Below are 12,359 nucleotides of genomic sequence, written 5' to 3' on the forward strand. Positions count from 1 at the left end.
GGATCGTGTCTCAATAATACCTCCCATGGCACTGCAATGATAGTGGAACGTTGCTAGATGCAATTGGCATCCATCTAAAATGTAAGCTGTCACTTTTCTCTATGTTTCATGTATGTCCAGTGTCTGCATTCCTTGTTGGTCACTGCTATGTCTTATGCTGAATTGTTTCTGTATACTATGCAATTTGTTCGGTTAATTACATCCATCCATTTATTATCCTGCCCTGTGCCCATGTACATTATTAGGTTTATAATTTCATGCATTTAATATTTCTATTTCTATGTCAGGCGCTATAGAATCTGTGACGCCATACAAATAAATGATGATGATGAACTGGTGTGATCTACGCGCTGTACTCTTGAAAAATATTGTAGCAATACTATGGCATATTACAACTTTCAATATTAAAACATTCTCATGTAAAATGTTTATTTCTTGGTTGTTTTTTTTGCATTAAAAAAGGGATATATAGCAATATATATGCAATATTGCTTACTTGTCTAGTGCTTAGGCACAGGAGATTTTAGGATACTGGGGCCAAACATGCAGCCCTTCTAAACTTCCACTGCAGCATGAGAGTGGCCTAAACAAAGCTGTAGTTTGATTTTTACCTTCTACTGCTGCTTCCCCTCCATCTGAAGAATGATGATGGGTGAAGGTGAAGGGTAAAAGGGAGAAGCGAGAACTGGCAGTAGCATTGTCAGGCGGCACTACATTGTTTTGCATGATGTTGGGTATGTTCTGTTTACTTTTAATTGGCCGGTGGCTCTGACCAATTAAAAGCCGACACAACATCCCTCAGAGCACACCCAATGACAATGAGCAGTTAATTCACTGGGGCTGCTCTGCTACTGGTGGGACAAGCAACTGGATGAGGAAGAAAAGGAGATAGCAGGGTAAATACTGGTGGATGGTTACTGGGCATTACCACTACTGCTGTCATTATTGGCCATTACTGCAACTGCTGGTATAAAACTGGGCATTACTAGTACGGTTGGCATTTCTAATACTGATGACACAAATTATTGACATACGATTGTGCATTGCACACTACTATTATAAATACATATTACTGACCCCCAATGCTACTACTGGCCTTCTCTAAACTGTTGATGCTGTCTAGCAGTTCACATACACCCAGTGCTTGGTGCTTCATCGTAAAGAGTCCCATTGCACCCCAGTTTAACTCCCCAGTTAGCTGCAGGTGAATCATTATAAATGTAAGATGTATCTTTGTCATTAAGCTTTATTTTATTTATTTATAATTTAGATAAAATAAAGAAGTAATGTGCAGTGCTTTGGAAAAGGCTGAGACAGCCACCAAATCTACAGGATGCCCACCACTGTTAGAAGGTATTTTATTGAACTGGAACTAGTTACCCCATAGCTGTGAAGTGCTGATAGTGCACTTCCAATGGCAGTGATCATACATGTGATATTGACAACTTACTGAGTATTGCCTAGGACATTATTTCTGTAAACTCTACAGGCTTGTGTGTTCATGTATGTACTCATACTGTAATGTGGTAGGTTTGTTTGATGTGTGGCAGAGGCAGACTTCTCAGCATGTAACCAAAGAAAAATAAATGAGACAACAACAGAGGTACATTTGTTCCTGAGATTCCCTAGAAAAGTTTATTCCAGTAGTTGTGCAATCAAATTATTACAACTCTCAATTTGATAAAAGATCCCACAGCTTCATATATTAAAACAAAGGGCTCATAACCACCACCCCTCCCCACATGCATACTTAAGCACATTCACTCAGAAGGGCAGCAAAAATTCCAGATAAGTACATTATAAAATAGGAATATCTTCCACCCGAGGCTGGGCGCCAGCCCCTCCTGAAGTGGTTAAGGACATGCACCTAGAAAATCACATTATCTGCCTTCCAGTTCTATACCCCAAAAGTGCGTGATGTGAGGGCAAGCAGGCATGTGTACTTCAACATTTAGCTTTCAGCCTGGGAACAAAAAGTACAATCTATTGAGCATGGATGGCTTGACAAAGTCAAATATAGATTAAGTAGCTAATATCCTACAAGCAAGAGGGGTTACGATTGTGGGACCTCCACAAACAGGCTACAATGCAATCCACACATTGCTGTAAATTAAAGGTAGCTTTTTGTGATGTTCTTGAACTACAACTCCCAGCATGCCTCGCTAACCACTGAGAAGGATGGGAACAACTATTATGTTTATAGGGGACAAATCTACTTAAAGAAGAAGGATCATCAAATGTAAACTCTTGCACAGTATTCAGAGTCTTTATAAATTAGACATAATCAATATATTAAAGGGTTTGTAAGTATAGATTAAAAAATGACCATACAATTGTCACAATTGAATCAGAAAAATAATTTTAAAGTGATTTTAGTTTTTGTTCCCAAGATAAAAGGTAACTGTTGAGTTTGTACAGAAAACAAAATAAACATATTATCATAAAACATAATTTGAGTGATTCCTCATCAACTGCTGGAATGTGACCATAAATTTATATATATATGTATTTATATTTAAAGCATATTTCTTCCCACAAACAAAAAAGTTACTGTATAAGAACATTTACAGCTTTACAATTTTAAATTGTTTACCCTAAATAAATGAATGAAAAGCTTCCAGGTTTTTTTATACAAAGATATGCATTTTAGAACAAAAAATAAATGTACAACCAGAATTCAAAACCAAGAAGAACAAAAAGGCAATTATACAGTTATACAATGAGATCGTTACCAGATTATCTAGTTAATGCATTACAAAGATTATGTACCATAAGAGTTCGGACTTCTCAGATCATCTACACATTTTGTTCCTTTTTCCAGTCCTTTTCTTAGCTTTAAATACAAAACTACATTTCATTACAAAAATATGTAAACAGACTGTACAAGCAATGGCCAAACAGGTGTTTAAACAGAAGAATAATATGCAGACCACTGTTGCTTTCAGAGATCATGACAACGGTTAAACCATTCAAAGACAAGTGACCTGTTAAAAGATCTCCTTCAGCCACTTTGCCACCATTGAAGCCTGTGACAGTGAAGGGGAGGCAATATCTACAAAGAATATCCCAACGCCATACATTACCAAAAAGGCCTGTTTATTTGTGTGACAAGCAGACTTTTCCGGCAATGCAAAGCTTAAAGTGCACCTGTTGCATGCCCACAGGAAAGGCAGTCATATCAAATCACTCAGAACCACTGACTTTGTGGCATCACCAAGGCTGTCAAGAAGAATATCAGGCCCCCAGTACAGCAACATCTAGGGGCCCCTTCCATAGCCTCCAAAGGGGGTTGACCACACCAGGCTGGTGGCTCCTCCTACAGACAGGCTCGGGATATGGTACTTTGTATCTACTTTCCCCCCCCTTGGCATCACTATTATAGCCAATATTCATTTGAATTCATTAAGAATATAAAACATCATCAATTCCATTTAATCAACAGATTACACTGTCAAAGTGACACCATCCACTGTTTTCAGGCAACAGGTGTAGTTAAGAGTGTATTATTAGTAACATGTACCAAAAACTTGTATTATTTCATCTTCTATACAGAGAAAGCAAACTCTCCTTCCTGGAATGTATATGCTGATATTTACAGTGTCTGTGCAGGAGTCTAACTTGTCCACTGCTGAGCATGCTGGGATATGTTGTTTAAAGGCGAACTATTAAGCATACTTCAAGTTTGATACAGTGTGTGAAACAAAATAATTGGGCTTTGTAATTTATTACAAATAAATAAAAATAAAAACATGGTGGGTTATTTACTATCATTGCATGTACACTAGATGCAATTGTGCAAGAAACTATAGCAACAGATTAACAATTAGCTTTTATCTGTCCAGTGCACATTAGCCAATGAAAACAAATATCTCAATGGCTGGGCGCAAATGCATCTGGCCAGCACATTTCAAGGTGCACACCCATTTCCTACCCTTTGGAATTGCCCCAGAAAATCAATCTGTGCCTTTCCGAAAGTGCCTGGTAGAAACAATGAAACTTCACTACCTAGTCAACCTACACACCATATTAGGACGTCCGCGGTCTGCCCATCTCCTCCCATCAGATGCAAATTGCTGCTCCTACAGATACCGCCATGAGCTGTCCAGAAAGAAACAGATGCATATGTGCCTCCACAAAGTAGCGTCTGCACTAGACTTTTACAATTTGGAAAATTATCCTTGTATTTTGGTTGTATGTCAGGTGAATACCTTCATATAATCTGTAAGTGTCTCCATTTGTGGCATATTTACGAATTAGAAATGAAAGAAATTTGAAGGGTCACATAAATTTTCATTTTACATATGATAATAAATATTATCATTATAAAACACATATTATCAAGAAATTGAAAGCCACAGCTTCTCTGAATAAAAGCATCTTGAAACATTATTGAAATCTTGCAGGGGTTTTCCACCATTAGATTACTTTAATTTATTGATTTTTACCTTCCACTCTGCAACTATTACCAAGTACTGTATGTTGTTTTGATTTTTTGGCTTCCCTCTCTATTCTTCATCCATATCTCTATCATACTTGCCTACTTTCTGGTTCTCCCATATGAAAGATCCTGGACGGGAGGTCCAAAGGGGAAGTGCGTGGATTTGCATCATTAAGCCCCAGTCTCCTGTTGTGCAATGACATGATCACATTAATGGGGTGATGGTGGGGGGCGATCATGACATTATCTGGACCTGTCCAGCGAGGCCTAATGACTTGAATCATGCCATCAAGGTCACGCTCTATCTACAAGAGGAAACGCGGGATCTAGGAGGGTAAATTCCCCAAAATTTGGGAGTCTCCCTGACGTTCTGGGTAAGTAGGCAAATATGTTTCTGTTGCTCCTGGCATCTATGACACGACTTTGTGGAACCATGAGATTAGAGAAGAGCAGTGTTGCACCACGTGCCAATAACCATTAACAACTTTCCCCTGATAATATAAATGCAGGACTGAAAAGCAAAGAAGGAAGTTAGAAACAAAGAAATGCATTCAGTAAAATTTGTAGAGGGCATGTAAAAGTAAACAAATAAATGCCTTTTGGTGGTGATGGTTTAACAATGTATCCATAACAATACAATTTAGTTCCGGTACACACCTTATAATACACAGGTTTGGAAATGTTGCTTCGTGAAATTGTGGCTATAACAATGTTATCATAGTCCCAGCAGTGATGACCTGGAGTTATATTGTTGATCACAGTATAAGAAAAGATACACAAAGTCCACGCTTTGTTACATTGTGCAGAAAATGATGCCAGCGATGTTACACATCATATAAGTGCATAGCAAAAGGGACAAAGTGAAGTATCCTCTTCAGACACTCTGGAGTGTCACTTGAGGTAAGTTTGGGGATTAGTGACCCACGTTGAGGCGAAGTGCATTATGAAAATCCAAAAGGTTTGTCCCCAAAGCTATCACAGCTCAAGTAATGCAAAGGATTGGGAAATGTGGGTGATTTACAAGGGAGAAAGGGCTTACTTACACCCTTAACAATTAGGAAACATACAGTATCAGATATGTAACATGTCAAACAACCCTTTTCATCTGTTCACCAATACCACTGTAACATACATCTTAACTCTCCCATTCTAGCTTACATAAAATCTAAAAGCTCCAGTAAACAATTGAGGGAAAATAAAATGACAAAGTACCACTGAGAGTGATTTGTAAAACAAGACAGAAGAATATCAGTTTCATAACAACATCTTACAGTGTCTGCAGTAGAAATGCACGGAGTACTCTAGCAGCTTTACACTTTTACAGAAATTCTAATGATTATTCACAAAGACAGGTATCTTAGAAAGTAAAATTGCATGGACATTTCTAGGTCTAGGTCTACGCTAATGGCTGTTAGTGAAGTGATAACATTCTCATTGGTGAATACCAAGAGCTTTATCTACTTGGAAAACAGAAAGGTCTCATTTTGCAATACAGAGGTTTGATACACAATATATTGTATTGTGCTAACTAGAATCTGTGGTTACTAGTAAGAAACAGTTTTTCATTTACACAAATGGGCTAAATAAGCAGCTGCATTCTGAACAATCTACTCTAACAAACAGTTCTTCAACCCCTTTCTCTGGAGGGCCTGCCTCTCTGGAAAAGGTTTGATGACGGGTGAGAAGACAATCTTGTTTTATGTTGGGTTCGACCTGAATCACAGTTCTACTGAAAACACCACTAGAAAACCATCAGCGTTTGTGAACGTATAACTACAATAGGTGTATTGAATGTTCAGGTATTGAACTAGTAATTCCGCAATAAAGGGATCTTGACTTTTAGTTACAATCTTCATTCTTACAATCGTCCAAATCTTTTAAATGGTTTAATAGTTAAAATACCACCATCACCTACACACAGTGGAAGAAACCATATTGTGGGTTGAACAAATATTCATGAGAGTAACCTAATATTTCATTAGGAACCAACAACTGCCCCCACGGTTTATAAACGATGGATGCAAGACAATACAAGCATAACTTAGCCAACTCTGCACAAACTACCAGCTGACATATGGACATGAGCTGTATTTAAACAGTCAATGCACTGGGTTCCACAAAGCCAAATTTGCAGCAGCACAGCCATCTTCTTGCTCAAAACAAAATTTAAGTAATTCGACATAAAGGGCAAGATTATGCCTATGAATATGTAGCAGTTACATTGTAGGCACATTGTCTCCAAGCTTGAATATCATAGTTAACAGGAGCCATGTTAGAGACCTGTTCCTCTAGACGTTGTAGCTGCAACACAATCTCTGTACTTTGTTCCAATCTAAGGAATGGAATATCACTGGATCATTGCACACACTATTAGGGACAATTTAAATGAATATTTAACATGGTAACCTGTGACAGGTATCTATGATATACAACAGGCTTTAAAGATAATGAAATGAAATAGGTAAAAGGAGAGTGTAACAAAGACTAATGCTGGAGGAAGCCCCCATCTGGCAATAAAGATCCTTATGCCGGGAAAACCTTTGTGACAACATCTGCAAAACCTGTCTGCATATCAACATCTTCTCTCTAAAATGCTTATTTTTCCTTTCTTAAAAAGCACCAATATATCATCACAAAGTGTTTATAATCTATTATCTCTTACTTATGGATATTTTAGGAAATATTTTGGAAACCCCTAACCCAATGCTTGTTTACTTTTTAAGAGACATCACAGTCAGTACCAAACCCATATCACAACAAGACAACCAAATGTACTGCCTCGGAAAAATAAGGTCCAGCAAGGGGAAAGACAACACAGTATGTCAAAAACAGCTCAACCCATTTACAAACTACAAATTAAAGTTATCCGGACTAATTGGGAATAAATTATTTGCTCTGAAATTTTATTAGCAGTTGGTTAAAGCATCTCAAAGCATTAACAAGCACACATTAAGGAAATTATACTTTCTTCATCAGAATCACTATAGAAAAAGAATTTTTATATGAAAATATGGTAAACTCAAGGGTTTTGTTCATGTCCTATTTGCCTTGGGCACATTTGAGGACTGCAATACCCATGGTAAGTAACTGTAATATACCATAAAAAGGAAATAAGCATGTTACAAGGGATTACCTCTTTAAGATGCTGTGCCATGAAGAAAATTGTCTATTTTCTCTCATTGTATTTTACACTGCCCCAAGCTCAGCAACTGAAGAGTTATATTATACCAAATACACCATTATTTTTTTCTATCCACAAACAATGTACATTTTTGTTGACAATCAAGGCAAAGGTGACACACTGACACATGGTAGTTGTATAATCAGCAAAATATGTGGGACTGCTTCATATTTACAGTACATTTCAAAAGTCAACCTACATACAACTGCTAGTCTGGTATCAATAACCTATCAAAGACCTAGGACCTAGCCTGTTTTTCAGTAATGCTGGTCACAAAATTTAAAAATGACCCAATATCACTGTCTGTGGCCTAAAAACAACCTCAATGACTGAAAATAGGGTATGGCCAGCTTTAGACACAGTTTTCCCAATCAGCTGCAACCTGACATCCTGCACCCTGCAGTTCTACTTGTTGGGGTTTACAGGTGACTTAGGTAGAATATTATAGGAGACTAGCATTCTCCTTTAAGCAAAAATGATAGGGATGCATTCCAACATGACAAGTATGAGAAATGCATGCAAGGCAACTTAACACTTAGGTGCTCATTTCATTTATTAAGAAAGCACTGACATATTCAATAACAGTTCTATGTATTTTCCTAATTGTCTCTGTGAAATCGTTTGATTGTCTTCTAGAATTAGCTCACAATCTGGAACATGTTTTCACCAAATAATTGTAAAGACATGCAGCATACACCTGTGCCACAATTCAGTTAAAACACTGTAAAAAATGTATTTAATTGTCTGTTGAAGAGAAAAAAAAAACCATTGGTGCATTTCATATATAGACCCCCAGAATGCTGCTTCTCACAGATATACTGCACTTTTTCCAACCTAATAGTATGTGAGACTGACAAGAGGTGTTCACAAGGCAAAATGTCACTCATGAGGACTCTCCTGGTATATAAAGTTAAGGAATCAAAGTATATATAAGAAAGCCCTAGCACAGTAAATCCTAGAATGGATTGTAAGTGGGGGGTGGACAGGCTTCACCACCCTGGTTTTGATGATCAAACATCTATGATGCTTAACTAGCTGGAGGGCAAGCGTTTGAACACCCCAAATCAGCTCTCACCAACAGGGTAACTTGCTTATAAAACATCTCATGTATGCGGATTCCACAACCTTCATAAAGCACAAATATTGTTAACAAACCCCAAATATCTTAACAATATTAAATATAGAAAATGCAGGGAAGAGGACGTGTATAAATTATTTAAAGCATTAAATTTGTATGTGGATTCTTCTCTGCTGCAAATGATTACATACAGTATATATGTAGGCTGTAACAGTTCAGTTGGTTATTCAGCTGCCATTATCACTCACCCAAATTCAATCCCAGATGTTAAAATGTAAAACACTGTAATTCAGCGAGAACATAACTGCTTAATTAGAGTAGACCTAGAGACATTTCTAAATATTGCCTGCTGGTGACCACTAAGGTATTAACTTGGGTAGCCATGACTGAAGGGTAGCTTTCATCTGTAGTATCGCCAACCAGCATTGTAAATGAATTGAGCAAAATAAAAACTATAGATATGTTTTATGATGTCTGACCTCAAGTTTGTGTATACAATAGCACATCTATTTCAGAGCCCACTTACAACAAACTCCACCAATGCAACAGTTCCATGGGTAAAACCAAAAACAGTGTAGGTGCTCCGTATATGGACTTACAAGAATAGTGGAGTGAAACGTTTCTTGGAGAAAGGATATTAGGTAAACTTTAAAAATGAATCTAACAAATTGTTTTAGGCTACCTAAAGTCTGAAGGAAAGTGGGTGAGTAAGTGCAGTATTCTTCATGTGCAGTTCAACTTCATAGAAGCACCACTCCACTTCTGAGCTACTGGAAAGGGTGCTCCCCCCGGACAATGTGTGAGGAGAATTCATAGCGGTCCTGACTCCTGTGACCACAAATGTTACATTCTAGTGGGTCCCGATAACCATGGCAGCCCATATGGATAGTATACATGACATGATCTAGAAAAAGCACACGGCAGTGCTCACATTTGAAGGCTTTGACCTGCTCCCCTTCACTGTTGAAGACTCTATAGACATCTTTGGAAGATCCCAAACTGGCCTTTGTGGCATTTAGAGCTTTGCCGTCTTCCTTGGGATATACAGGACTCTGCTTCCTCTTGGGGTTTAAGGCATGGTTCCCTTGGTACGACTGGCGATCCTCATGGCTGCTTTCAGAATCAGTGGTGTCCAGGCAACTGTTGCTGGGGGATGCCTCTCTCTCTTGATGGTGACTCTTTGGTCTGATAAGGGAGATTGGGCCGTCCATGTTATTGTCATTGCTGTCTGAGGTTTCCCTGCTGATAGGTCTCTCCACCCTGCTTGGATGGTAGACCTGAGAGTAAACTGAACTTATAACAGGAGCGACCTCAGACATGTTGCCAGTGGAGTGATGAATCAGGGGCCGCAGTGCGTCTGCTCCCAAATAAGTGATGGCATTGTTAATGGCCTGGTCCATCATTTGTGACTGCATCAATTCTGCTTCCTTCTCATAGGCCATATTCATGTCAAAGTGCAAGTCTGGATAACCAAACCTCATTAGCTTTTCACCTGTGGACAAAAAACTGCATTTAAAATCATATTGAACACATACTGACTGATCTGCTTGTTGGCTGATATATATGGTAAATGGATATTGGAAAAGCAATAGACTATTGTTTGAGGTACAGTTGTTGCTGCTTGTAATATATAGCTCCGATCCCCCATCCTCTCTCTATAAATTACCTCTTGAAAAACATGCTGTTTCATGATGCCTGTCCAGATTGTCCTGTTTAAAGGGTATGAATAACCTTGGCTTAATCGCATTACTTGTTTCTATTAACCATGAGAAACAGCAGCAGCCGGGAGTACCTAGCTGAAGATGGCATTATATGAATGGATTTGATTCAATCACCTGACACCCACTTCCACTCATATAATGACATCTTCGGCTAGGTGAACCCTACTGCTGCTGAGCTTCTCGTCCGATAACAATGAATAATACGATTTAGCTATGAGTATTCATCCCCTTAAAGCACCTTTTATTGATCCATATGACCTACCCATTGGCTTCAAATAACTCCATAACTTTACCCTATAACCTGTGCAGTAGACTAAATTATTGTAACCCGACACATGCCAAGTAATGTATTTTTAGTAAAATGTCTGTCAAAGTGACAACACAATTTAAAAACTCCAACTTGCAGAGTCCTAGCAGCCTTTCTGGAGAAATGTTGAATAATTGCAGGTTATGATCTATGATAACAATGGGCGACGTTTGGTATTCAGCCAGACTGAGCTCCATAGGAGATGCAGTTAAACAGCTAAAAACTTTTCCTACCTATGGTCTATACAGATATATATACATTTCTATTATACCGGTACCATGGCGGCACTATACATAATTGTATCAATTTTCAATGGTATGGTTAGGTGCAACTATGGACCTCTGCAATAACTTATTGATAATTTATAATCAAATAATTTTGAGTTGTGTCCACTTAAGCTCAAGTTGTTACTATATAAAGAATTGTTATTATTTGTGCATGGTGTCATGCAGTGGGATATGGTGTAAAAAATCAATACAGCACTGTCCCTAAGCTGCGCCAAAATATCTGCACTGAATAATTTCTAGCACTGAGGGGACTATTTGTTAAAGGGTGAAAGCCCCATCTATGGAGAAAATAGGCGTTTTCTCCAGCAACAGGGCTTCACCCTATGCATCAAGGAGTCACTGCCAGTGATAAGCCTAGTTAACAAGGATGGCGGCAGTTCAAGTTCTGAGCATGCTCGTTACATATTCACTGACTTGCTCCTGCCCCTTAGTAAGCCCCTGGAACCACATGTTTTTTCTGGGGCTCCTCCGTTTCTATAGTATAGCAATGAAGACAAGTTTCTCATTCACCACCTTAAAAAGGCTGCTGAGCTAGGTGTGAGTGAGAGGATCAATAAAAAGCAACAAGCTCCATACTCATGGCTTATTGGTCTCTGCGGCCACGTCCCTTAGACTGTTTGTGAAAAACGGATGCTATACTGTAGAAATAAAGGATCCCCTGGAATAAACGTATCAGCATGCAGGTCTAAGGGCTCCACGCTAAGATTATGGAGCAAGTCAGAGGAAACTGAATGACTAACTGGAACTACTGCTTCAGGGTAAAAAAATGTCCCTGCATATTGCTACTAGTAAAGGGGCAATAATTCTCCAACTGGAGATCTGCAACACCAAGGAGGACATATTTAATATATACTGTTCAATTATAATTGTATTGCTTCTTAAATAAACCCAATATGCACCCGTGCTTGTATGTAGAAGCATCAGTCCAAATAAATGAACCTTACAGTGAATCGCCTGTATGTGCTTGCCCTAAAAACTCCAAAAATGAACTGGGTTTGACTATCCACACTGAAAACATTTCAATGGGTTCCTATGTTCACTTCTCTTTTATGAAAGAGTAACCTCATTTTTGCTGAAATCCAAGAGGTATATAAATGACATTTGCTAACTTGAAGCGTTGCAGCAGATGTCATAAACTATAGAATTACTATATACATTTACCACAGAGATATGTATAAAAATATGTAAGTACATATACCATCTTAACTCTGCACACAGGGACTTTCCCGTCCTGTAGCACTGAAAAACTGTTTATTTTTTACGGGTTGGGAGGTGTGTAAATGGATGTCATTTCCTTTCATAGGAAACAGTGGTTTTCTTACACAGAATATACTTATTATATAATTC

General features: G+C 38.4%; 1 protein-coding gene across 4 annotated transcripts in view; it reads right to left on the reverse strand.

Moving 5' to 3' along the window:
* Nucleotides 1-1,604: 1,604 nt before the first annotated feature.
* IKZF2 (IKAROS family zinc finger 2) overlaps nucleotides 1,605-12,359 on the reverse strand; it is a 72,326-nt gene continuing 61,571 nt past the window's right edge. For all 4 annotated transcript variants that reach the window (XM_075180325.1, XM_075180323.1, XM_075180324.1 and 1 more), the window contains one exon: nucleotides 1,605-10,189. In XM_075180325.1, the coding sequence (XP_075036426.1) occupies nucleotides 9,465-10,189 (725 nt within the window). In that variant the 3' untranslated portion in view covers nucleotides 1,605-9,464. The remainder of the gene's footprint in view (nucleotides 10,190-12,359) is intronic.

Source organism: Mixophyes fleayi, chromosome 7, assembly GCF_038048845.1.
Source record: "Mixophyes fleayi isolate aMixFle1 chromosome 7, aMixFle1.hap1, whole genome shotgun sequence".
In the NCBI taxonomy this organism is placed as follows: Eukaryota; Metazoa; Chordata; class Amphibia; order Anura; family Limnodynastidae; genus Mixophyes; species Mixophyes fleayi.